At 55.8% G+C, this 25006-nt stretch overlaps 9 protein-coding genes across 9 annotated transcripts; 5 read left to right on the top strand and 4 right to left on the bottom strand.

The window, feature by feature from the left end:
• Positions 1–474: 474 nt before the first annotated feature.
• On the bottom strand, positions 475–1620 carry BAUCODRAFT_47033 (uncharacterized protein; the record flags this gene model as incomplete). Its single annotated transcript, XM_007678019.1, has 1 exon — positions 475–1620. A coding segment is annotated over one exon (1146 nt), but the record flags the coding sequence as incomplete, so codon positions are not given.
• Positions 1621–3359: 1739 nt separating this feature from the next.
• Positions 3360–6254, top strand: BAUCODRAFT_122792 (uncharacterized protein; the record flags this gene model as incomplete). The annotated part of the gene is made up of 2 exons (XM_007678513.1): positions 3360–3764; positions 3876–6254. 2 exons carry the CDS (start codon positions 3360–3362, stop codon positions 6252–6254), a joined length of 2784 nt encoding a protein of 927 aa, XP_007676703.1.
• A 120-nt stretch (positions 6255–6374) lies between these two features.
• On the bottom strand, positions 6375–10621 carry BAUCODRAFT_24529 (uncharacterized protein; the record flags this gene model as incomplete). The annotated part of the gene is made up of 5 exons (XM_007677822.1): positions 6375–8805; positions 8843–9068; positions 9129–9687; positions 9738–10130; positions 10190–10621. 5 exons carry the CDS (start codon positions 10619–10621, stop codon positions 6375–6377), a joined length of 4041 nt encoding a protein of 1346 aa, XP_007676012.1.
• A 1297-nt stretch (positions 10622–11918) lies between these two features.
• BAUCODRAFT_34231 (uncharacterized protein) lies at positions 11919–13375 on the top strand. The gene is made up of 3 exons (XM_007678001.1): positions 11919–12395; positions 12529–13223; positions 13277–13375. Exons 1-3 carry the CDS (start codon positions 12190–12192, stop codon positions 13279–13281), a joined length of 906 nt encoding a protein of 301 aa, XP_007676191.1. The 5' UTR covers positions 11919–12189; the 3' UTR covers positions 13282–13375.
• Positions 13376–15270: 1895 nt separating this feature from the next.
• On the bottom strand, positions 15271–16882 carry BAUCODRAFT_108781 (uncharacterized protein; the record flags this gene model as incomplete). The annotated part of the gene is made up of 2 exons (XM_007678512.1): positions 15741–16882; positions 15271–15629 (listed from the first exon to the last, which is right to left on the bottom strand). The coding sequence occupies exons 1-2, from the start codon at positions 16807–16809 to the stop codon at positions 15271–15273; spliced, it is 1428 nt and encodes a 475-aa protein (XP_007676702.1). The 5' UTR covers positions 16810–16882.
• Positions 16883–17049: 167 nt separating this feature from the next.
• On the top strand, positions 17050–18509 carry BAUCODRAFT_148375 (uncharacterized protein; the record flags this gene model as incomplete). The annotated part of the gene is made up of 2 exons (XM_007678511.1): positions 17050–17082; positions 17145–18509. The coding sequence occupies 2 exons, from the start codon at positions 17050–17052 to the stop codon at positions 18507–18509; spliced, it is 1398 nt and encodes a 465-aa protein (XP_007676701.1).
• A 688-nt stretch (positions 18510–19197) lies between these two features.
• On the bottom strand, positions 19198–21228 carry BAUCODRAFT_34226 (uncharacterized protein). The gene is made up of 2 exons (XM_007678000.1): positions 19379–21228; positions 19198–19277 (listed from the first exon to the last, which is right to left on the bottom strand). The coding sequence occupies exons 1-2, from the start codon at positions 20987–20989 to the stop codon at positions 19248–19250; spliced, it is 1641 nt and encodes a 546-aa protein (XP_007676190.1). The 5' UTR covers positions 20990–21228; the 3' UTR covers positions 19198–19247.
• Positions 21229–21637: 409 nt separating this feature from the next.
• BAUCODRAFT_34224 (uncharacterized protein) lies at positions 21638–23253 on the top strand. The gene has a single exon (XM_007677999.1). The coding sequence runs from the start codon at positions 22112–22114 to the stop codon at positions 23078–23080; it is 969 nt and encodes a 322-aa protein (XP_007676189.1). The 5' UTR covers positions 21638–22111; the 3' UTR covers positions 23081–23253.
• A 336-nt stretch (positions 23254–23589) lies between these two features.
• Positions 23590–24889, top strand: BAUCODRAFT_139578 (uncharacterized protein). Its single transcript, XM_007678510.1, has 2 exons — positions 23590–24496; positions 24547–24889. The coding sequence occupies exons 1-2, from the start codon at positions 23689–23691 to the stop codon at positions 24573–24575; spliced, it is 837 nt and encodes a 278-aa protein (XP_007676700.1). The 5' UTR covers positions 23590–23688; the 3' UTR covers positions 24576–24889.
• The last annotated feature ends 117 nt before the right edge of the window (positions 24890–25006 follow it).

Below are 25006 nucleotides of genomic sequence, written 5' to 3'. Positions count from 1 at the left end.
CTCGACTCTCAGGTATCAGCCATTTGCAGCTGCCACATCCCGGAGTCTGTCCTCGCCAGCGTCGGTGTCCGTAGGCACAGCGAAAGCACTAGCCTCAGCGTCTTGCCTTTGACGTTTGCTCATAGCTTGCTCCCACAACTTCTCAGTATTAGCCCTTACCCACTTCCCCTTCGATTCCCACGCGGCATCAGCATCGTGGTGATCCTCGCCCGCCTGCAGCACATCCCAGCACCGCGCGTCACCAACACGAGCAAGCTGCGTCGCTAACCTCTCAATCGTCCCGAATCGCGGCATCCAGTCCTGCGATTCGTCAGGGTGATGGTCATCGTCAGCGTCGGGTCGGCTGGCCGAGACGGCGCGCATGTCGGCGAAATGCCGGAAGGCCCAATCAAGAAGCTCTAAGCCGCGCTTCTGCTCTGCCTTTGTCTCCTCCGGACTAAGTTCGCCGGATAAGGCACGGTCGGTGGCGTGCGTGCCTGCTTGGACGAAGACGAGGATTAAGCGATCGTATGTCAGCGCGGTAGGTCTGATGCGCAGAGCGAGGAGCTCGGAGACCAGGAAGCTAGCCAGATTCTCGTCAGGCGGGTCCGCGAGACGACAGCTACGGAGGAGGAGATTGAAGGTGTCAACGTTCGCGAGCGTCTTCCGAGTTCCGCCGCCCTCGGCTGGTAAGAAGGTGTGGATCAATTTGTACACATTCAGCGATTCCGTCAGGTTGTGCTGCTGAGCGTAGCATTCGATGAGTAAGTTGAGCGCCGCGATTGGTATTTTGCGGCCTTGCTCGTGCAGGTCCCGGAGGATCTTGAAGGCCTCTTTAACAAGCTCGGGATTTTCGCGTAGGTAGACATATAGGGACCGAGTCACGTCCGGCGTTGGCGAGGCGCCTTTCTCGAGCTCCATAATGCTGAGGATGCTGAGCGCACGGGTCAGATCCGGCGGCGAAGCGGCGAGGTAGCAGTCGATGAGCAGCTGGTAATGTATGGTGGTGAAGGCTGTGCCGCGCTTGGAAAGGTGCGTGAAGACATCGGTTGCAAGGATGGCGTCGCCGGCCCGTGACGCTGTGGTAAGCACGTTGAGACAGATGCCTGATGACGGATTGATGTATCCGGAGTTGACCTGCGTATTCCACACAAGCGCCGTGCTGGCAGCGTGCCGATACGAACTACCAGCGTCCAACAATGCGTACCATACGTTCTTGCTGAGTACAGGTTCGCCGGCCTCATGGCGTTGTCGCATCACACGGTACGCTTCTTCGATCTCGCCAGCCATGCACAGCACGTGGACAGTCATGTCAAGCAGCCAAGGCTGTACGTGTATACCGCTCCTTTGCATGCCGTCTATGCGTTGCATGGCTTGTTCGAACAAGCTTTCGCGGAGAAGACCGGCAGCCACGTCGTGCGCGCCTTCCTCGCTAAGAGACAGCCAACGAGCCCGCATGTATTCCAAAACATCAGCACGTAGGAGATGATCTGGGTGCACGCTCAACACCTTCAAAGCAGCATGGCATATACCGACGTCCGGCTGTAAACCTGCTTCTCGCATCTCCTCGAGGTATTCTGTCACTCGCCACGCTGCACCCTCGCTCGCGTCGACGTTGCTAAGAATCAGCGCAGAGTAGAGTTGGAGGCTGGGTGCATCGCCACGCTTCTCGATGATATATTCGGCCAGCGCCCTGCACGCCTCGACTCTGCCCTCAATGGCGAACATGCGCAGCCTGGTGCGCAGCACATGGGTGGGTTCCTGCAGGAGCGCCTCGGTAGCTTTCAGAGCCTTTTCTCGCGCATAGGAAAAGCCACGTTTCATGGCCTGCGCACTATCCGCTGGGGTGAAGTGCGCACACAGCTTCTTAGCGTCTTCGATGAGGCTGTGCCTCCATTCTTCGTTGTCCACGCCTACGCCTAGATTACCAGTCGTACTTGGGCCCGCTGTCTCGATAAGTGCAGGTAGAGCAGACTTCTGCCCGTGATGGCCTCTTACTTCCTTCGCAGCACTCGCAGCTGGAATGCGGGAACTGTGGGCTGCCCAAGGCGTCACGGGCGGTCCAAGAGCGGAGAGGAAGTCTATTTGTGCATCATCTGCGCTTGATGCTGCACGTTCGCTCCGCCTTACCCTGGTACCTCGTTCTTCAGCCGCATTCGTGCTTTGGCGCATGGGCAGCGCATAAGGATCATAGGGTTGCTTGCGCGCGCGAGCACCGTAACTCGCTTGGGCGTCCTTTGCCTCACGGCTCGACACTGCATCGTCCTCTCGGGCCTGAGATCTGAAGGGAGCGGACTCCTGTCTGCCATTCTCAGCATCATTGGGCGTTCGGACTGCAGTCTGTGTCGATGCGCAACGTTGCTGGACGCGAGTGGTAAGGGAGGCAGGCCGTTTGCGACGTACCAGAAGACGCTGGGCCCTTGTAGGCCTTAATTGCTGCGTCCAGGTAGGGCAGAGGCACAGCCATAAGGGATCCAAGGCGAGTTTGACGTGGCTCATGTCATTGTCTCGTTGTCGCAAAGGTCGTGTGCTCGAATCAGCCAATGCAAGGTGTGTCAACGTGAGCTTGTCTTGCCTTAGGCAGACATTTTCAGAGCTACTGTCTGGAGCTGCACTTTAAAGCATCATAATCCTTCTCCCAACCAACCTCTCCCGTGCCACCCACACTTTCCGGCTGGGTGTAGGCGCCTCTCAATGGTCACCGAGGTCCCGTGAGGCCGCACCATATGCACTCGCCACGTCGAGAAGACGGGGTTGAACGAAACGCATGCGGTGTCCATCAACTGCGCCACCGCCCTGGCCCTGCATGCCATGCATGCTGCACGAAGCTGACTGGAGCTTGTCCGTCTGCATGCTCCTGGGGAATGCCTATCGAATCATCCACTGCCTGTTACTGTACACCACACCGGTAAGGCAGCCAGCGTCTTGGTACCTTTGACAGTCATAGCAGTGACCGGTGACTCCGCGCTAAGAGTGAGGAGCTGGGATTCTAGCTGCAGCTTCCTCGGGAGCCTACTGCAGCGCAGCCTTTGTGGCACTGCACATATCTGGAGCGGCGTTGATGTCCTTATAATGTCCTGTTCCTCCCCATTTTCCTTGTTTATCACCTTGTTCACCACTGTACACTATCTCACATTTCCAGTCACTGCATCTTCTCGCATAATCGGAGTTGGTCTCTCGTTGTTCCCAGCGTCTACGTACCCTTCACGTAAGCGGCAATGTCAGCCGCCATAAGCGACTCGTTCAGCAAGAACAATCAGGAATCGGTGCAAGCGTCTGAAAACGTTGGCGAGAACTCCTCTGATACCATTGCCAACCTACCCCACCGGGAGCGTAGTATATCCAGCCCCCAGGCACGTGAGGCTCGCACTGGAGGTAAGATGGATGAGAAGCGTAAGGAACAGACAGCTGTTTCGCAAGCCTCGGAACAGGAGCAAGAGCAGCCACGAGAGCAGGCTGGGACTGCAGACTCCAGGGCGAAGGAAGACCCCGAACCAACCAAAAGCAAGAAGTCTGCGAAGCCAAAGAAGGCATGCAAAAAGGCATCTCACAAAGCACATAAATCTGTGAAGAAGACAGCTTCGACGCAGCCTCCTGAAGAAGCTTCGGATGCCGAGACGTCAGACGAGAGCTCGGAGGCCAGCTCGGAATCCAAAGCGGATTCTTCAGAAGAAGAAGAGCCCGTCAGGCAGAAGAAGAAAGCGAAGAAGTCCAGTAAGCACAAGAAACGTCGGAATGCAGTCTCTGACTCAGCAGAGTCGGAAGACAGCGAGTCAGAGGAGGAAGCGGAGCCCAGGAAGAGGACCAAGAAGGCCTCGAAGGCCAAGCAGAGCGACAAGAAGGCTAAGAAAAGCAAGAGCAATGCCGTGGTCACGAGCACCTCAGACTCCGATGAGAGCGAGTCGCCTGGCGAGGAGCCGCCGAAGAAGGCCAAGAAGACCAAAGGCAAGAAGCTCAAGAAGCACGCTGAGTCCGACGATGAAGATTCGAACGAAGGATCCGATGACAGCGATGAGGACTTGATAACCAATCTGCTTCAAGCGCAGATCGAGGCTCTCAAGGCAAAGCTGGGAGCTGCACGTAAGGGTGGCTGCAGTAAAAAGCGGCGAACCATCGAGCCAAAGTCAGCCAAGCTTGTGAAGAAGGGAAGCAAGACGAACAGCACCTCACCGAACTTCAAGCGCGTCGACCAACTGTGGGACTCGAAGACGCACAATTACCAGCTCAAGGATTCCGCTGATGTCGACGAGGCCGAGTATGCCGAATACGCATTCCTGGTCCGACGCTGTTTCAGTTGGGAGAACAAGTACACGGAGACTGTCATCGACGTCAAGTCCAAGTCGCTACGAGCCGCACTCACTGAGGTTATGAAAGACTGCAAGAGCGTGTCGCTGGAAGCCGAGGAGCCTACACTCGATCCCAACATCCTCTTCCTGTACCTTGAAGAGCTTAGGGCATACTACAAGAAGACGTTGAAGGTGAAGATTAAAGCCGAGAAGAAGCGCAAAGCCATCAAGAAGCTTGAGCAGCAGCGAAGCCTGACCAAAACTCTAGTAAGCTACATCGACGAAGATTATGCCGACATTAAGAAGAGATTGTATCCGCTTCTGGAAGCCGGCAACATCACCTTCGACCTCATGTGGGCATTGTTCAAACCAAACGAGATTGCTCTGACCTCCTGCTATGGCGCTTGGGATGAGGCGCGCTGCTTCAAGGTCGAGTATGCGAATAAGTTTTGCACCATGCAGCGAGGCGAGTGGTACTGCATCGAGGGCAAGTATCTCGAGTACGACGGCAAGGCGTTTGGCTATGGTGACTTCGAAGTCGACGTTGACGCATTCAAAGGCCCGCGAAAGATCACCAGTCTCGCTACCTATCCGCTGAAGTACCACAAGGAACCGGAGGCCATTAGGAAGCAGCTTGTAGCCCGCGGCGAGCGCTTCGTCAACATGGAGGGCATGCAGTACAGGTTCCACAAAGGCTTGGCTTTCATGAAGAAGAAGCGACAAGTCGCTCGCATAAACATCAACGGCCGTATAATGGTGGATCCAGGGACTTTCCGACGCATCAACCCCAACTACCCGATATCACTCATCAAGGCCAAGGATGCTGATGAGCTGTTCAGCGCCGAAGAAGACGAGGACGAGGAGTGCTCTTGCAACGGCGCCGACTCGGAAGGTGAAGACGAGGATACCGGCAAGAAATTGAAGAACCCTGACCACAGCGACAACGTGCCAAAGTACAAGTACAAGTGGGAGCAGAAGGACGGACGCCACTACTTCGTCGCCGTAGAGGTAGACGAAGACGGCAATCCCATCCGCTCCCAGCGAGTCGACGGTCTAGAAGCCAACCTCGAGCGGCGCAAGCGAAAGTACACGGAAGAAGAGCTCCTCCTCACCTCGCCAGTAGTACTAGGGTTCGCCTTCAGCGAAAAGCTCTGGCTCGAGTTCAGTCTCTCCGGCGTGCGCGACATAGAATGGAACGAGCACGCCTTCGACTCGCTCGTCTTGCCGGACAACCAAAAGGATATCGTCCGCGCGCTCGTCGAAAGCCACAAATTCAACGCCGCGAAAACCATTGACGATGTCGTGCAAGGGAAGGGTAAAGGCCTCGTCTCTGTCTTACACGGCCCGCCAGGTACGGGCAAAACCTTGACCGCCGAGGGCATATCCGAGCTACTCCGGTGTCCGCTGTACATGGTCTCCGCCGGCGAGCTCGGAACAGATCCAGCCAAGCTGGAGTACGAGTTGCAGACGATCCTTGACATTGCGCACAGCTGGGGCGCGGTACTGCTTTTAGATGAAGCGGACGTCTTCCTTGAGGCCCGGCAGAACCACGACATCCATCGTAACGCGCTGGTGTCCATCTTCCTGCGACTGCTAGAGTACTTCCAGGGCATTCTTTTCCTCACCACGAACCGCGTCGATACCTTCGACGAAGCATTTCAGTCCCGGATACACCTCCCGCTACGGTACGGTGAGCTGACCAACAAGGCGAAAAAGAGCGTGTGGAAGATGTTTCTGGATCTCGTGCGGCAAAGCGATGAGACTTCTGTTGCGCAGTTCTCCGAGTATGATCTTGATGTGTTGTCGAGGCATCAGATGAATGGACGACAGATCAAGAATGCTGTTCGCACGGCGCAAGCGCTGGCGCTCAGGGAGAAGAAGATGCTGGATATTGGCCACGTGAAGAAGGTTCTTGAGGTGAGTGAGACGTTTGAGCGGGATCTGAAGGGTGGTACGGGGTATTTGGATGCTATGAGGAGCTATACATAGACCGTTCTGCGGTGCAGAGAAGACATCGCTTGTGAGAGCGTTTGAACTCTGCCCATTGTATACGAAGCAATGGTGTTATGTTCCAAGCCATCTGCAACGAAGTTAAAGCATCCCGTCATCTCACATATCCTTCATGAGCTCCGCCAAGGTTATAGGCTTCCGCACGGCGTTCGAATACCCTTCGTGGAACGTTACCCACACTCTGCCGCCCTCTGACTGCGTGTCACCCATCTGACTCCGCTTGGTTGACGCCGCTGCACCCGCCTCCGACACGGATTCGACGACGACACGCCCAAAGAAGTCACGCTTGATCACTGTCTTCTTCGTCGTCTCATTCTCTTCAGGCCTTCGTGCGACTGCCGAGGCTTCGCTACAGGCAATGCTGCCTTGAGCGACGACGTCACCACCACCACCACCTCTAAACCTTGCCATCCTAGCCACCTCCGCCAACCGACTTTCCTCCTTCCTCCACTCCTGCTCCAGAACCTGGCGAACAGCGTACCTCTGCTTCCCCGCCACTGCCGCCTCGCCAAAACCCTTCCCACCTGTTTCGAAAGTGCCTAGAACATCAATGGCAGGCTCCATCCGGTACACCCACTGCGCAGAAACCGTCTGCCAACTCACAGCCTCGTCGTCAGTGACTCGCATTCGTTCGAAGCGAATGCCCGACGCGGCTATGGCGTTTACTGCACGTCTCACAAGAAGTTGTTCAGAGGCTTTGCGGACGGAGGCAGTGGACTTGGGACCCTCTTTGCTGTCTCTGCTGTTCGTGGAGATTAGGACTGGATTGACTGTGGGCGAGAGCATGCGGAGCAGGTAAGGGATCAGATCCGTGGAAATGGCTGCCGGACTGCTGAAGGAACGGGTTAATTCGAGGGAGAGGGCTGAATGAAGTGATTGGAGGACGGATTCATTATGCTTCGTCGCTTCAAATGCCGACCATGCCGCTTGCGGGCCGGTGAAGAGTTGTTCGGTAGGTTCGGCTTGCTCAGTAGTGTCGGTCGTGGTGGCTGGGTTGCTATACTGGGCGCGGGTGGGAGAAGCGAAGAGATGGTGGAGAGCGAGCACCGGACTGCTTAGGTACGGCGCGAGCTCCCATTCGCTGCTGCTATAGACGGCGGAGGAGAGACGGTCGTGGAAGTGGAGCCATTCGTACGCCGAGTCCGGCTTCGACAGGAGCGTGTCGTCTTGGAATGGGTGGTCGGGATATGAGGTGAAGCAGTCCGTAATGATGCGGTCTGTCTCGCCGTGTGTGTCGATCAATTGTCGCAAGCGGTCAGTTGCAGTGCGTTTCAAGCCTTCTGCCACGCCTTTAACGCCCGTCGAACCATGTGGCTCACTCGACAATGCTGTGCTTCTTGGGAAGCCTGCACCTTCGCGAAACACGCGTTCCACAATGTCTTTCGGTCCACCACGGCCAATACCTCTGACCGCGCCTCCTCCGTGCGAAAGATCTTGCAGTATGTGGTCTTCCACCCATCGGCGTGTTAACGTCGCATCACCAGTCCGCTCCCTCTGCGCTCGCAGCTTGCCTGCCACCCACTCGCCAACAACCATAATCCCGCGCATGTCACCTTCTCCGGCTCCGCTTCCTGTCCGGTCTTCCTTGCGACTACTGACGCCCCACGCAGCTTCACATAACCTGCGGACGCCGTCGCCTGCACATGGGACGCCTTCCTTGTCGAAAATTGCTTGCATACGTGTGGAGATGGTCTGCAGCTGCGCTTTGCGGACGTGGATGACTTCTGCGTGAGGGCTTTGTCGAAGCGGTCGCAGAGCTGGATGGTACACATCATTGCAGATTAAGATCATTGGCCGCAATAGCCTGAAGCGTTCGCCTTTCTTCTTCTTCGCGGGTGCTTGCTGTAGGGTACTCAGTCCTCTTGAGTTCTTCTGGTCTAGCATGATGAGGTCGATCAGTGCTTTGACGAAGCCGCCTTCACCACCTCCACCGCTTCCCCCAACCACGCCATCTACCTCATCCACGACCACACAGACCGGTCTGCCGGCCTTCCGAACCTTCCCATCCACCTTCTTGGTGTCCACACCCCTCACATTCTCCGTGCCTACCATATCTCGAATGCGTCCCTTCACCACCGCCGCGCTTCGCTCATCGCTCGCATTGATCTCCTGCACCTCATAACCAGCCTGCTTAGCACACACATGCGCCAGTGTTGTCTTGCCAAGACCAGGCGGACCCGTAAGCAACAAGATCTTCCGGTGTGGCTTCTCCTCCGATTGCTCGGTGGAACCTTTCGCCTTCTGCTTTGGTCGGTAAGACCCAGGGAAGACAATCTGATCCCAGCGCTTGAGCCAATGCATTACGGCTCTGTGTGTACGTTCATCGCCAATCAGATCGGTGAATTTGCGAGCACGGTACTTCTCTGTCCACAACAGTGAGTCCTTCTTGGATGTTGCGGACTCCGGAGGTGGGGTTGGCAAGTCATGAACGGCTTTCGGTATGCTCTCCTCAGTTTGCGCGTCCTCGAGCAGCTGATGGATGTCAATGCCATAGTAAGTACGATGTGCTTTGGCGGGCCGCGTGAGTATGCTGTTGCCCAGATCTAAGTCTATCCGCTTCCTCTTACGTGTTAAATGCGGTGGCAATATTAGAGACATGCTCGCCTCCAAAACGCCGTGCTGGCTTCGCTGTCGGTTGTTGTTCTGAGAATTTGGTTGTGGTTATCGTTAGGGTTAGCGAGAGCGCGTCGCGTAACGCGTCTGATTGCACTAACCGCTTAAGAATGGGTGCGGAATTGCCCGCTTTCCTCCTCGCGTGCCTCTTGGCACTGTCCACAGTTTTGGTCAACTTGCCTGTCGTTGGTTACGACGCAGTCACTCATTAGACCCGCCGAACAAAGCTGTTCATCGCACAAGTCCACCACTCCAATGTTCCGGCAATGGTGACTAGTTCCGAGGTGTGACTCGGCCCATCTACATCAACTTTCTTTCGAAGGAAGACAGTGGATGCATCCGGCGGTTCAAGCTTGCAGACTTCAAGTACATACTTCTCGACATCCACAGAGATGAGATCTCCGTCTTCGCGCCACTGTCCAAGCACTTCGTCTTGTAGGCGAAGGCCCAAGCAAGAGTTTGACGGTGCAGTGTGGTCAAGGCAAGCGTCGACGACACGATGATCCGCGATTTCAATCCTAGAGAGGAAAGCGAGTAGCTGAGGGCTTCGCGGCATCGCTCCGATAGGTCTCTGCGTAATGCTGACTGGCGTGAAAGGCGCTGAATACGTCGTTGTCGCCTTGACAAGAGACACGCCGAGCCGCATCCGACTTTGGATCTCATCGTGTGTGCTCATGTGAAACCCCGATACAATAGATTCTCGCGTATCGACTAATCGCTGGTGCTTGTAATGTCTTCGAATATGCCGCACGGGTTGGTACCTGGCGAACGTCGCCACTCTGCTGCAAGTTGTGACGAGCTGTACGTTGTGAGCTCATATTCCGGCAAACCCTTGAAAGGGCAACGTACACTCAGGCCAATCTCCCGCGAGTCCCCAGAATGCCAGTGTACGAAGACCTCTCTGATCTCCTCTTCCTGCCGCAACGTGAACGATAACCAGGTCAGCCTTCTTTGCAGCTCGGATCTTTGGCGGTTATAGATCGCGAGCTTTCCAGGCTTTCCTGCGTGGATCTCCATATCGATCAGTTCAAAGTCCGCAAACACAATGGTAATCGTCCGTCGTTCTTTCGTCACCGGATTCCACCAAAGGCGTATCGGGCAGGTCTCGTATTCTTCAGGCGACATATCCGTTGCTGGCAGGCAGTAGCAGTTCCGAGCCTCCAGTAGTGGGGGTGAGCGCACGTTGTAGATGTACATTTCTTGGAAGACATTCGCGTTGAAGATGTCCCTGACGACTGCACCCTTGCAAGGTCGTCAGCACGTTGCGTAAGCAGTAACAACAATCAACGTACACAACCTACCTTATATTGGACTGTAAGCGGATCCTGCTGGCTTACTGGAATATGTCGGTACCATCTTGCATGGCGTACAGTTGTGTCACCCCCGTTCCGAACGGACAAGCAACCGATGTCATCGTAGCAGACCAGCAAGGGAGAGTCTCGGTTCTCGCATCTTCCTTTATTGTTAGCAACATGACTCACGTACTTCCGTGTCAAAACGCTCTCCGATCTCAGGAATAGCTCACGCCGGCCATCAACACGTCCTGTTCGCCGTTCGGACGGATGTCGTGTCGCGATAAGTTGAGCGTTGTGCAGCAGAACAAGCGTCGACGTGAACGGAGAGGCACCGCACAATTGACCCAGTGCTACTCGTAGTTCAGGAGGCAGCTCCCATATCCTGCGCCATATGGGAGCCGCCGTAGCTAGGTTGCTGGAAAGCTCAACAACCGACATGTTAGCTCCCAGTAGTTCTTCGGTGAGCTCACTGAGGTAAGTTCATCTTTCCAACTCAGAAGTCGGCCACAGTGGCCACATTGTGCTGTTCAGCCATTTCAGCTTCGCCAGGGTAAGTTCGTCCCTCCTCAAAGTTCGGATGGCGGCACGCATGCATGTGTTATGCACGGTTCCGGGTGGTATGCTTGCCGTGAATTGATTCTTGCTGACCGTAGGGCCAGCTGAGCGGCAGGGAAACATACTGGGAACTTCGAAGTCTGAAAGTAGCCAAGTGCCGCCGGCGGAGTTACTCGCATCATCGTCGGTGATGCTGCCAAGGCACAAAATACAGAACCTGCTTTGACCAGTTTTCACGTTGAGTCGAGTATTGGCCATCGCTATCGGACTGTTTGCATGCGTGCAGAAGCAAGACACAGTCAGTCGTTGTAGAGAGCCTGGCCGTGACTTGTTGAAGGGCTCCTCAGCGCTGAACCTGCTTATATTGTGATATGCTGTTATCTACGCTTGAGTCATGCGCTTTGTGTTCCTTGCTTCGTTCAGGTAACACAGCACGTGTCGGCTCTGAGCCCGCCAATTGCGGTCGGTGCCGTGAGCTTCTACTTCCGTTCTAAAAAGCATTGGTATTGCTGTTCGACCATCTAAATCGGGAATCTTCCAGCTCCTCGTACAGTGGTCGCAAGAACTAGCATGATCCGTCGAGTTTAACAACTTCGTCAGGATCGGGGCTGGTCCACAGACCTAGCCAACTGGCAGGAAGCACACACTCGTCCAGGTCAGATGTCCGCTTCAAGTGGATCGATCCAACTGATCGTGCAGTCTTCACGCCACCACCTTTGCCACGTGATCTTGCAAACGGTGACCCATACAAGGCTCTCAGCCCTTCCCTTCGTCTATGCAGACTTCAATAATTCCTGCCCCAAGCTTTAGCGCGTACCTTGTGACACAATCAACGGTATCTAGCATGAGTTACAAACAGAAAGTCGAGCTGAGGGCCTCCAAAGGTTTGATGATACCACAAGAGCTTTGGAAAGCACATTTGAACCACAGTTGTATAACGCGCAGGCGACCAGACATAGCAGGTGAGATGTGGCCTTCGCATCTCAAGTCTTGTCTTGACGGTGATGTCGTTGACAGCATTTCGGAGATATTGGTAACCTAGAACTCACGCCAGGGCACGGCTGATCTCTACATCATGCTTCATCCGTCGTGTAGACTCGATGACCTAATCCTAGGGCTTGCTTTACGACTTCGAGGCTATATAGCTGCGCAATAGAGCCCGTGAATAGGCACGAGTTCAGCATCGAACGCACCTGTCACATTTTAATCACCGGGTCGGGAGGCGCCGGATCAACCACTCCACCACCCGCAGCTTAAGCATCGTGGCAGGGACCGAGGCGGACCCAGTCGCGTTTCAGAGCAGGAATCTATCCCGGTTCCTGCATCGTCCACCCCCAAGTGGTTGCGCATTGCTCGCGCATCATCCCCATCTCCTCGTCGCATTCCATTATGCTGAGCCCTGCCCCTTGCTTCACTTGCATGTACATATTTCACATCCTCCCCGACCCGACATGAACGACTCGTCCGCTCCCAGCTGGCAACAGACATTCGAACATTACAACCCGTTGCCTCACTTCCGTCGCAAAGCGCCCACAGCACCCCCCGTCTTCTTCCAAGACTGGGCCTACGCGAATCACGGGCCGGTGGTTTTGGGCGATCCAATGCGCCGTGAGCGTGGGCAGGTAAATGCTGCAACGAGCGCGAAAAGCTTCGCCGAGTACGTCTAATCTTTACCATCTCTTTTTCACTACGGATGGCGCATTTCCTAGGCACGCCAAGTCGGTCGCACTTATGGTGGACAAGCGCGCTGAATGCTACGGTGTGGACGAGGCTAAGCAGTTGCACAAAAGGTTGCTTTCGGGTCCGACCGTCGACATCTACGTTGGGAAGGAGCGCAAGCACTGGAGCTTGCATCGCAATCTACTTTGCCATCATTCAAGCTATTTCGAGACGGAGTTCGAGGGTCACGAGGTGCCAAAGCATGAAAAGCGTGATGGCAGCGATGACACGCTCGAGCTGCCGGATGACGACCCGCGAGGATTTGAGTTGTTGGTGAAATGGTTATACCAGGGACAGCTGGAGGATGCGTCGCTCTTGACAGAAGAGCAAAAGTACGACTATGCGGTTGCATGTCACAAGTTATATATGCTTTGCGACAAGTTCGACATGATACCCCTCAAGAACTTGGCAATGGATCAATACAGACTAAACTTGAATGCGGCGCAGCTTGTACCGGACGCGGACGAGATAGACGAGATATACCGCGCCTTACCAAGAGGTAGCCCTTTCAGACAGCTCATGACGAAGATTGCAGCAAGACAGATCATGGACCCGGAGACCGAGAAGGATGCCGACTCGTACCGCAGATGCTTCGAAAACAACCCCGACTTTGCCGTCGAGATGGTCAATGCGATCCGCTTCATGTCTGGTGGGATGCTGTTCGAGGACCCAACTGAGGGTGACGATTGCGACTACCATGACCACAAAGACGGCTCTTTCTGCGGCAAGGACAAGAACAAGACGAAACCATTGGTAAACGGCACAGGTAAGAATTTAATGACAAGCGAATGGTGCTGGTATGGTAACGGATGCTTACAGGTTGAAGGTTCATCGGGAAAACAACTGCCTGCAGAGCTTTCGGCGGATCGCAAAACGCCGCGCAAGCTGAACTTCGAGGAACCGCCGTCGACACCCACGCCCGACAAACCGTCATCGGGGCAGCGACCGCATCCGCCCGCTCAAAATACTGCCCAGAAAAGGACGCCGGCAAAGCTGAATCATGTTCAGCTGAAGACACCCATGTTTAACGGCACGCTGCAAACTCCAGCCAGCAAGGCACAAGCGCGACACGAGCTGCCTTCAGTGACCGAGCGCAAGCATACGCCAGCGAAACCGAAATCTGCCCTTACCCAAGCTACATTGACGAACGGACACACTCACGCAGCATCGCAAACCAACGGCATGGCAAGTCAAACCTCAAGCGTAACCTCCGGCCCTCGCAAACTCCAGCGCCAACCAGCACCAAATCCCACCGCCAACAATACATCGACTGTACTCGGCAAGCGCCGTGCCACGGAAGGGAGTCGGAGTAAAGCTGCAAACACCATTACTACTAACGGTTCCCGGCGCAACTTCAGCCACGGCGTGAACGGCATGGTGCAGCAATGGAATGGGATGAACGGGACTGGTGCGTTCAGCGGGAGTGAAGGTTCTGTAAGTCAGAATGGGACGAGTGAATTTGCTTTGAAGAAGGCGCCGCCGAAGCTTAGACGGCCGGTGGGTGGGTAATGGAGTTGGAACGTCGACGCCTTTCTCGACTGAGCAATGAGTGGAGAATTCTAGCATTTACGACCATGGATAGCCGTTTGCGTCTTCATGTCACACGATGAAGGCCGGACTGCTTGACCCAGTGGGTACTCCCGTACCACTCCGCCGAAGAACGTGTACGCCATGAGACTCGGTATGGTGTAACCCAGTCGTCTCAAAGGTCAGAATGCCAGTGCCCGCCGACCACAATCGAGCCGGCTTCACCAGTCCCGCAGTAAGGACGCGTAGAGAGATCGTTCGAGCATCGCGAACAAACCTGCACGCGCAGAAGGGCGTAGAGATCTGAGGACCGAGCCGTTCGTGGCGACGATGGCGGTTGCGGCGGCGGTGGTGGTCACGGCGCTTGGAGACGGATAGGAGAGTTACTGGCAATGATCGATGGCCATGAAGCAATCCACGCACCGTTGAGTTCTTACACCTTCCGGCCACAAGTATGGCACTGGGAACAGTCCAAGAGCTAACGAGCTCCGGCCCGATGTAGAAATGAAGACACGGGGCAGGAACACGACGATAGTCAAAATTTGTTTGATGTCACGCCGGAGCAAAGCAGCATGGATGAAGGCAGGCAGAACAACAGCGCACTTGCCGGGGTGGTCACAGTGAGTGTGCTGCGAAGCAGACGGTAGTCTTGGCATGGCCGATTGTAGCGGTCTCGGTCAAGTAGATGATACAAAGTGACTACTGTTTGTCCCAACTACTATGCTGAATAATGCTCGAAGCCCGTTAAGCACATACTGCTCCACGCCACGGCACCGTTGCGGTCCCAGAGACGCTCCGCAAGCGTCAGCGACTCAACCGGTCCACACCAGCAAACGCACAGCACGTTTGCAGAATGCCAAACGCCAGCAGATCGGGTCTCGTAGTGATGGCTGAACCCGGCCTTCTCAAGCCTGAGACTCTCGCTTGGCCTTCAACACACTGTGACCGCCAGCAGCTTCATCTTTGACCGCGCTTTCAGTTCCCTCAATCTGACCACCATTTCCGTTCCCAACTCCGATTTCGACTCCAGCTCCTCCCATATCCCTCACGTCGCCGCCCTCAACGGGCTCAACGGCTTCTTCAGGCTTAATCTTGACCTCAAACTTGACCTTCCTCTCAACTCTCCCATCATCGCGCACTTCGGTACTCTCGCGCTTCATCGCACGCTGAACCCTCAGCTGATCGAGCTTATCAGATTCCGCAGCATGACGGAGCGGCACATGAGCCGCGTCACCGTTGCCATCGACATTACCCGTGCTTGAGGAAGGTCCAGTGGCAGCGGCATCCTAAACCGCAACCCCGTCCTCCTTAATCTTCTTGGTTTCGGTTGTGTCAGCACCAGCATCATCACCATTCTCACGGGCGCGCTTCTTGGACGGAGCAGCGGCGTCTTCTTTCTTCACGTCCTCTGCGCCAGCGGCAGCATCGCCATTCGCCTTGGCCGCTTCCGCCTGCGCACGAGTCGGTGGCGCATCATCACGCTCACCCTCGCCATCATCGTCATCGCGGCGGCGCTTGCGGTCCCGGTTGTCGCGATGATCGCGCGAATCACGATCGCGATCACGGTAATCGCGTCCACCTCTCCCACCACGTCCACCTCTACCCCGCCCACCACCTCTTCCACCACGCCCACGCCCACGGCCACCTCTCCCGCCATCCCTCCGCTCACGGTCACCATCCCGCTCATTATCGCGATCCCGCCTACTCCGCCAATCATCATTGTCCCCTTTGTCACCCGCACCCTTTCTCTCACCACGTCCCCGGTTGTGATTCCTCTCACCCACCCCCCTCGGCTTAACCGTCCCTTCCAGGATCCCCTCATGCTTCATATCCACATACTCCTGCTTACTCATCACCTCCAACTCCTTCCCCTCGCCCTCCAGAAACTGCGGCTTCGGATCAAGTTCCAGGAACTGGCGCTGCGTCTCCTCGTCCGCAAACTCGACAAAAACACTCCCCTTGAACTCGCCGTCGTCGTGACGACGCAGACGTACGGCATTGATGGGTCCGTATGGAGCGAAGAACGCTTCGATATCGAGGTGCGTCTTCTCATTCTCGTCCCCGAAACCCTTGGCGTAGATACTCCGGCCCATGCTGGTACTGTGCTGCAGATTCCGATTCTCCTGCGCGTTATCCGTGAACTTGTCGCTGAGGGGCACTTTGCGGGTAATCTCATCGTTGTCATCTAGGTTTAGGAAACTGGAAGTTTTGACGGCATCCCTTACAGCAGAGAAAGGCTGGAAATGCCGCATGCGCTTGAAACTGTGGATCATCTTCAAACTGACGGGTTTGTTGCGGTGCCCGCCCGTTTCGGACAAGAGGTAAGCATCGATGGGTAAGTTGGAGTCGGAGAAGTAGAACTCGACTTGGCGGCGAATCTCGTCGGCGTCGTCGGACTCGGGTTGGTCTTCGAAGCGGGCTCTATTCTTCGACTTGTTGGAAGAGTGGCGGTCACCGTTGTCACCGCGGCTGCGCTTGGGTGCGTAGCGGTCGTGGGCGGAGACGGGGTGTTCCTTGCGCTTGCGGTCGGGCGACTCGTCGCCGGCGTCTCTGACGTCTTGGACTTCTTGCGCTAGGCGATCGTCTTCAGGTTCGATCTTGGCGGCGTCATCTTGAGCTTCGGGTTGAGGGAGGCCATGGTCATTTTCGCCGTTGGTAGTGTTATTGTCGTTGTCGTCGGCTGCGGGTTCGCCATTGGCGCCGTCTTGCTTCATGACCTCGTCAGCTTGAGCTTCTTCCGTCCCACTGTCTGGTTCAGTCGCATTCGTCACTTCTTGCTCGGGCACATCCGCCGCCTTGACTTCATCCTGCGCTGCTTCCGCCATGTTGCTGTTGTTATTGGAGGAAGAATATTGCGGCAAGGCAGTAGCAGAGTGAGTCAATGGCTATCGAGTCAATGGACAATGAGTGAAAGTGAATTCTCAGAAATCCAGCGGGGCTGGCAATGCATGAATGCCTCACCAAGGCCATCATCTCCGCGGCCAAACCTTCGAGGTTCGATATGCATGCGTTAAACATGGAAGCACGTGAGCATTGAACTGCCCATTCTATCACTCACGGACACAATGCCTAGACGCTTTCATGGTCTAAAGAAGCCTGTATGATACTACTACCCGCTGTTTACCTTCCTGCATAGTTCAACGCTAACGTATCCCCACAGAGAGTCCGCCAAGACTGGTCGAAAGAAACGCTCTACAACCTCTCCCGCCTCACACTTCCTCCAGCGGCGAACAAGACTTTCTTCCAACAGAAATGGCTCGCCAAATCCATGACCCGCGCCTACCACAATCCTTACGTACGCGAAGGCCAATGGACCCGCATGTTCGACCGTCGATTACCTAGTGTAGTGTCTATGGACCATCGATACCTGGCCCGCCATGATGGGAGTGAGATGGCTGGTGGTAGAGGTGCGGGCGCAGAAGTACAGGGGCGGGAAGATGAGGAGGGTGAAGTCGGAGCCAGGGTAACACCCCCGAAAACGCCATACATGCACATGACTTTTTGGCCGCTGGAACGGAGACTAGATACCGCGATCTGGCGGGCGTTGTTCGCGAGCAGTGTCAAGCAAGCGCGGCAGTTCGTCGTGCACGGCGCGGTGAAGGTGAACGGGAAGAGGATGGTTTATCCCGGGTATGCGCTGAATCCGGGGGATATGTTTAGTGTGGATCCCGAAAGGGTGATGTTTGCTACAGGGGCGCGGAAGAGGAAGAGGGGTAGTGCGGTTAGTGAGCAAGACTTGAGGGAGGAGAGGGAGAGGAGTAGGGCGGCGAAGGCGGCTGAAGAGAGGGGGATGGAGGAGGGAAGGGAAGGGGAGGAGAGCGATGTCGGTATGGCGAATCTGGAGTCGGATGAGGAGAGGGAAGCCTTGGCGACGAAACCGGAAGAGGAACAGGATGCGCGGAAGGCGATGAAGAATCTCATGACTCGCGCCAAACGCATACTAGAAGATGCCAAGCGCCAGCTCTCCGGCAAGCGACAGCAGGAACTCCGCGCGTTCGCACAGTCAGTACGAAAGACGATGTCCAAGTACCGGCCCGAAACCGAAGCAGCAGCAGCAGCAGGATCAGAATCAGGATCAGCAGACACCACAATCGAAAGCCTGGAAACGGCACTAGCAGAAATCATGACCAAAATCCCCTCCGACACCCTCTCCACACTACCCACCTCCGAACAACAAGCCGCCATCACTGCCTCCGCCTCCGCCTCAAACGCTCAAGCGTCACCAGAAAGCGAAAAAGAAGACGCCTACACCGCCCGCAAGGACGCCGAACTCCTGCACGCCGCCCTCGAGCGCGCGCGCGCCAACCCCCTCGACGTCACACGCCCTTACGCCACGCCCTGGAAGCCACGCGAATGGATGAGTGCCTTCGCGTTCATCCCACGGTATCTCGAGGTGAACCAGAATGTGTGTTCGGCGGTGTATTTACGACATCCCGTTGCCAGACCGGGGTTGGCGGAGGTGCCCACGCCGTTTGCGGGGGAGACGGTGGGGTTGGCTTTCAATTGGTATTTGAGGAGGCGATAGTATGGGGATCAACGTGTATGGGTATAGGTAGGGGTTTCATGAGTGTGTACTGTACTGTACTGTAACTGTACGCTAGCGTCCTGCCCCTACACATCCCTACTGCGGTGCTTGTATATCTACGGCTAGGGTTCGCTGTTTCGGACATGCTGCTAGCGGCTGGCTGCAGAGAGGTGCAGCATGCAACGAGCCGTTCATCATTGTGCCTGAACAGAGCGGCCTCACCAAGGCATACACGGCAGGCATGTAACAAAGCGAGAGCGGAAACGGGAGGCACCGCCCCCACGAAGCTCATACGCCCTCGGCAACATCCGACTGACGGGTTGCAAAGAAAGGGTCGACCACTTTGACGTACTCTTCTCTCTTCTACTCTACTCACTCACTTTCACTGCCGTCAATCTCTCCATCTACGCAATACTCAGTGCCCCATCCTCCAGCATTCGCTCGAGCAATGCGATATCTGCGCGACACAGTGCGCGCACGCCGTAGTAGCTTCAACATGCCCTCAATGCCCGTCGCCCAGCCTGCCCACCCGCACCCTTCTAGTGCAAACGGGGTAACAACACCATAATACGCTATGCATGCGAGCACATCATACCCCTCAGCATCCTGCCGTGAGCCATGCGCAGCGACGCGCAATGCCAGAATCAATCCCAAGACAGTATTATGAGCGAAGCGGCGCATTGAGAACCACGCCATATGACCGGCTGCCACGATGACCTGGCCATGGCGACGGCACGCTCATGCCCGCGGCCGCTTCCAGTAGTATTGCTGCACACACACACCCACACATTAGCACAAGTACAGCCAACGACCACAATCACAAATCACACCCCATAACACACGCCAACAAGAGAAGGGTTAAAGCTCACCTTATGCACCATCCTAGCAGCCCTCAACCCCGTCTTCCCCAACCGCGACCCCACCGCCTCCCGCCTCATCACATCCCCGTCCTTCTCCGGCACATAGTAAAACTCACTCTCCAGCAGCTTCCCTGCCGCATCCTTTCCCTCGCGACGGATCTCGCCTACGCACGAGATTTCGTCTAGGATGGTTTTGAGCTCGGAGCTGGCGAGGGTCTGGCTTTGGGCATGCCGGTTCTCGGTACCCGACGTGTCCGACGGCTTGCTGACCACAGCGCCGCGGAGTTCGGCGGGGAGGTTACTGTGGATAGTTGAGAGAGGTAAGGAGTGGATGCGTGAGTAGGCGAGTTGGTTGATGACGTGGTTCTTGATGGGGCTGAGGTTGATTCTTGATGAGGCGGTGGTGGTTGTGGTGGTGGTTGTGGTGGTGGTTGTGGTGGTGGTGGTGGTGGTACGGACGGGAGAATCGAGTGATGAGCTCAATGGCTTCCTCCGTACCTGCTCCGGCGAGCGTGACTGGAACGATTGAAATCGACCGAGAATGTTGTCGCCAAATGGACCGAAGGAGTGCACGATGGGATCGTTTTCTTCGTCGTGCTCGGAGAAGTCTTCGGACTCGGTCGAGTGCGATAGCTTCAGTGAAGCGTCGATCGATTTGGCCTGCTGAATCTCTTCATCGATGGACTCTAGCACCGGCGTCGGCTCGAGCGGGACCTCTTCATCATCAGAGCTATGGTCCTCATACACCTGCACCGGCACCTCATCGCCCTCATCCCGAAACGTGGACGTGAACGTATGATCCAACAACCCGGCCGCAGGCGAAGGGGAGACCGGCGACCTCGGTCTCGACCCTAGCATAACAGGCGGGCTGGACGCGAACAGCGGCGCCGAAACCGTCCGCCTCTTCGTCGGCGACTCCACCGCCCACGGCGACCTCTCTCCGACCGCCCCCACCTCGCGTGCCAGCGACGCCTCCTTAGGCCACGCCAGCAACACCCTTGTCTCCTGCACGTCCACCAAAATCTGCGCCGCCGGCTGATCCGAAACGAAACACCCCCCCTTCACCAACTCCACCACCTCTCCGCGACAATGAACTTTAGCTCCGTTCCAGCCCAAACACTCGACCTCCACCTTCCCAAGCGGAAACTCGGCATCCGGGCCATGGTATGAGGCCCGCACGTGTACGCGTGAGATATGGCGGTTGGCAGGGAACTGGTAGTCGGAAGAATTACTCGAGCGGCCCATCAGTACCGGTTCGCCGGTGGACGGGAGGTGGAGGGTGGGTACGTCGGTTAAAGGAGCGCGTTCGGAGAGGTGGGAGACGCTGCGGTGCAGGCCGGGAGGTGCAGAGGGACGCGTGTTGTGGGCGTGGGTGTGTGAGGGCGAGGAGGAGGCGAGGATGCCGGTTGAGGAGGTCGGGATTGGGGTTGGGTAGTAGGTTTTGCCGTGATCGGAAAGGAGGTCGTCGAGTTTCCGTTTGGTGGTTGCTCGGGGGAGGCCGGTGGGTGGGGAGGAGGAGAAGGGTTCGAAGGCGGGGAGGAGGGAGGGTCGACGTGGTGGTTGTCTGGCTGTTTGGCCGGATGATAGACCAATGCCCGAAGGTGCTGGTAACTCGGCCATCGCGTCCGCTACTCTGCTATCGTACAAGGACGCGTTGCAGTCTCTGCAATGGCACGTAGATGGTTCATACACGTGCTGTAAGTATGCTAAGTGACTCGGCGCGTATGTTCACGAACGTGTACTCAATTAGTACCGGTAACAATGCTCAAGCACATCTCTGACATGAAGAGATAGGTTAAGGAAAAGGTATGAATGAACGAGGTGACGGACGAGGGTCACGAAATGAAGGCCCAATGTGTGGAATGGGGAATTCATGAGGAAGCAAAAGCGCGTAGGTGTCGAAGCAGCATCCTACTAGCGTGTCTGAGCAGTGGCCCGCTGGTGGAGTTTCTTCGGCGAAGCGTGCATGCGGGCACGATCCGCGCCATTGGAACGAGCGTCATTTGTTTGATTTGAGGTTGTTCGATATTTGATGAAGAGTGGATTTAGATTTGGTTACAGATGGGATGGCTATGGTGCTGCATTGGAGCGAATCCTGCTCCCCCAATCGATAGATATTGATTGCTCTCGCCACCCAACAATGCCATCACTTTGAGATCGAGGTCCGCCAAGCCTCGTACGCAGATTGAAGCCGATTGCGGGGCATGTCGGGTACGGGTGAAGAAGCGTGCGTTAGTGGCGTCCGCTCGTGTTGTCTATGGAGGAGGGGTGGAAGATGATGGAGGACGAGTGCATAGCTTGCCCTACCTTCAAGTCAGCGTGCCGAATACTGTTGACTAATCAGGGTTGACTCTAGATTAACCGAGGGGGAGTATGAGGACGTCTTGTCGTACCTTGCATGTATTAATGTTTAAGATAAGAGGCAGGCAAGGACACGGATGCTCTCACAATTTACTCGGAGCGAAAGCGAGCGGATATAAGCGGCCGCATTCGAAGCTTCATGTTACATGGCATTACTGATACGCACTACCTGCTGCCTGCTCGGAAGAATGTGGTAGCGATACGGCCATAGGGACCAGCATCCGTTTTCGTGCCGACTGACGAAAAACAGTGCGAGTCCGTCACGAACCCGCGAAGACGTACTTGATTTGCCACACAAGAGCCATTCTATCAAGCATACAACAGCATCCCAACTCCATTCCGAAATCGTGACACTACCCTCCAACAAGTCATATCATCACGATGTCAATCTACTGGGACGCCATTCGCCAATGCTTCTTCATCCCCGCACCCACCTTCACCGAAAACGACCTCCCCTCCCAAGCCGGCCGCGTCTTCATCGTAACCGGCGGCTACACCGGCGTCGGCAAAGAACTAAGCTCCATGCTCTACCAGAAGAACGGCACCGTCTACCTCGCCGGCCGCAGTAAAGACAAAGCGGACGCGGCCATCGCCGACATCCAGAAAGCCCATCCATCTTCCGACGGCCGTGTGGAGTTCTTGAAACTAGACCTCGCCGACCTCACCACCATCAAACCCTCGGTCGACGACTTCCTCCGTCGAGAACAACGCCTGGACGTCCTGACCAACAACGCCGGCGTCATGACCCCACCCCTCGGCTCCCTCACCGCCCAATCCCACGAACTGCAAATGGGGACAAACTGTCTAGGCCCCTACCTCTTCACCACCCTCCTAACCCCAATCCTCCAAAAAACCGCCGCCACATCCCCACCCGGCTCCGTGCGCGTGACTTGGGCCGCCTCCCTCGCCACAATGGGCGCACCAACCGGCGGCGTGACCTTCGAAGCAAACTCGGGCGGCGTAAAAATCTTCCACGACCGTTTCACAGACTACGCCCAATCCAAAGCCGCCAACGTCTTCCTCTCCCGCGAATACCAATCCCGCATCGGCAACGCCTCCAACATCGCCTCCAACGCCTGGAACCCGGGCAACCTCCTCAGCGAATTGCAACGGCATCAAAGGGGGCTCGAGGCGTGGTTCACGGCGAAACTGTGCTACCCGCCCCGTTTGGGGGGGTATACGGAGCTGTTTGCGGGGTGGAGCGAGGAGGCTGGCGCAAGGGAGAATTGGGGACGGTATGTAGGTCCGTGGGGGAGGTTCGTGGGGTTGAGAAGCGATATTGAGGGGAATGGGGAGAGGGCGGGGAGGTTTTGGGAGTGGTGTGAGAGGGAGACGAAGGCGTATCGTTGAGCGCTCTTGGTTGATATTGTGAGCGGGCGCGTAGAGTTATTTGTGCAAGTGATGGGTTAGACTTGAGCGTGCAGACAGCGGCTTCAAAGATGTGCCGAGTTAGCTATTGACAAGTAATTATATGTTATCATAACCTACTAGAAAGAGGATAGCTAGAAGTTACTAAGATAAACTAGTATATTTCGTATTTTTACTTCCTAATATGTTAGAAATGAAGAAGCCAAACAAATTCCAAGAAGCCGGCTTCCATCTCCCGGTACCAAATCAGCAGGCGTTTCGCTTTCCGGTTTTCGCGGTTACTCTGCCTAACCCTTTCTGCTTCTCGGTTTCTAACTCCTAGTAGTATTTCATAATAAGCGACAAACGCCTCTCGAGGTGATTCGCGCTTCTCGCCTCCAACACCTTGCCCCTTCGACCATTTCGACGACCAAGCAAGAAGCAGCTCATTGTAGTCAATAAGCAGAGTGAACAGTACAGTGGTTCATTCTGAGGCGCCCCCCCGGCCCCCTGGTCGGCTTGACGTCCTTCCTAATATACCCGTCGACTAACCTGCCGATCTCGACTGGGGGCGGCCGCCTCAACATGGACCACTGTACCGAAGCGAGCGGATGTGGAAGAGCCGAAGTTTGGGCCAGACTGTTTGCGACCAACCAAAAGTGACTGACGTGCCGGGTATCACGAATCCCTTAAGACCTTTCAGCTCGCCACATACAGGCCTGGCTGTCTTCGCGACGAGGCGGTCGGTGACTGTCCGCTTGACCTCGCAGAACAGGGCAGATCTGCATCCGGACCATATAAGAGAGATCCGGAGTGACATCCTAGCCATCGTACACGCGACACACCACGAGGGCGAGGCGACGGCATTGATACGTAGACCATCCCGCGCGAATGTGAGAACGCCAACCTTGCACCGCACTGCGGTATCTCTGTACCGAATCCCGGACTTGCCAGAACCCTTGCAGCCACCACTGAGGCCCAGTCTAGATGCGCACGAGGATTTCCCTTTCAGCCAGCTTCATATCAATAGGCGCCAATTCAAGCACACTACATGGCGTGGTGGCGGACTGGACACGCCCAGATGCTCTTCCGCATTGTCACCTAGGAAAGTTGCATCAGCACCCTGGCCTTTCCAGCACTTCAACGCGCAAACAGGGGTTTGGTATGTCTCTACGCTACAACAACGAAAGGCTGGCGCCCCAAAAAAGATCCTGAATGCAAGAGCCCCCAAGTCCTCCTCCGCTTCCTCGACCACTTCCTCAACCACCAAGAAGACCAGCACTACAGCTAGCCCATCGACCACATCGACTTCTACGTGTAACCCTCAATGCCAGGCATGGTCAAGTGTTGTCAGCCTAGGCAGTGCTTTCGTCAGCACCCTATGCTCCTTGTATCGAGACTCCTATCACCAACACCTTGGTAAGTTAACGGTGTTCCGCCATTTTGCCTTGTCGACTAAGTCTCAATAGACCTCCACACCCCATACCACTTCCATTAGCACACCTGTGTCTGCTACAACTACTACGCCCACCAGCATCACGACCACAACTCCGACAGTCTTTACCACTACTTTCGAAACAGCGACAAGCACCACCACGTCCACAGTCACTACCTCGAGCGCCTGTCCCGCAAGTAACCCGAGTGTTTGCAACAATGTCTGCGTCAATTTCTCCAACGACAGAGGCAACTGTGGAAGTTGTGGCAATCGATGTCCCGCCGGCTACCAATGTGATAACGGCGTTTGTGATCAGCCATCACCTTGCAACAGTCCCAACAACCATATCTACGACTGCAATGGGAACACTTGCGTCTGCTACGACACTATCGATGGAGATGGATATTGTGACAACATTGGTGCCAATGGAGCAACGTGTGGTGCAAGCTGCAATACTTCCCTGGACTGTCCCAACGGTTCCGCCTGTCTGACCC

This window comes from Baudoinia panamericana, assembly GCF_000338955.1.
Source record: "Baudoinia panamericana UAMH 10762 unplaced genomic scaffold BAUCOscaffold_6, whole genome shotgun sequence".
Classification (NCBI taxonomy): domain Eukaryota; kingdom Fungi; phylum Ascomycota; class Dothideomycetes; order Mycosphaerellales; family Teratosphaeriaceae; genus Baudoinia; species Baudoinia panamericana.
The sequence above is the reverse complement of the archived record's forward strand: the minus strand, read 5'-3'. Positions and strand labels throughout refer to the sequence as shown.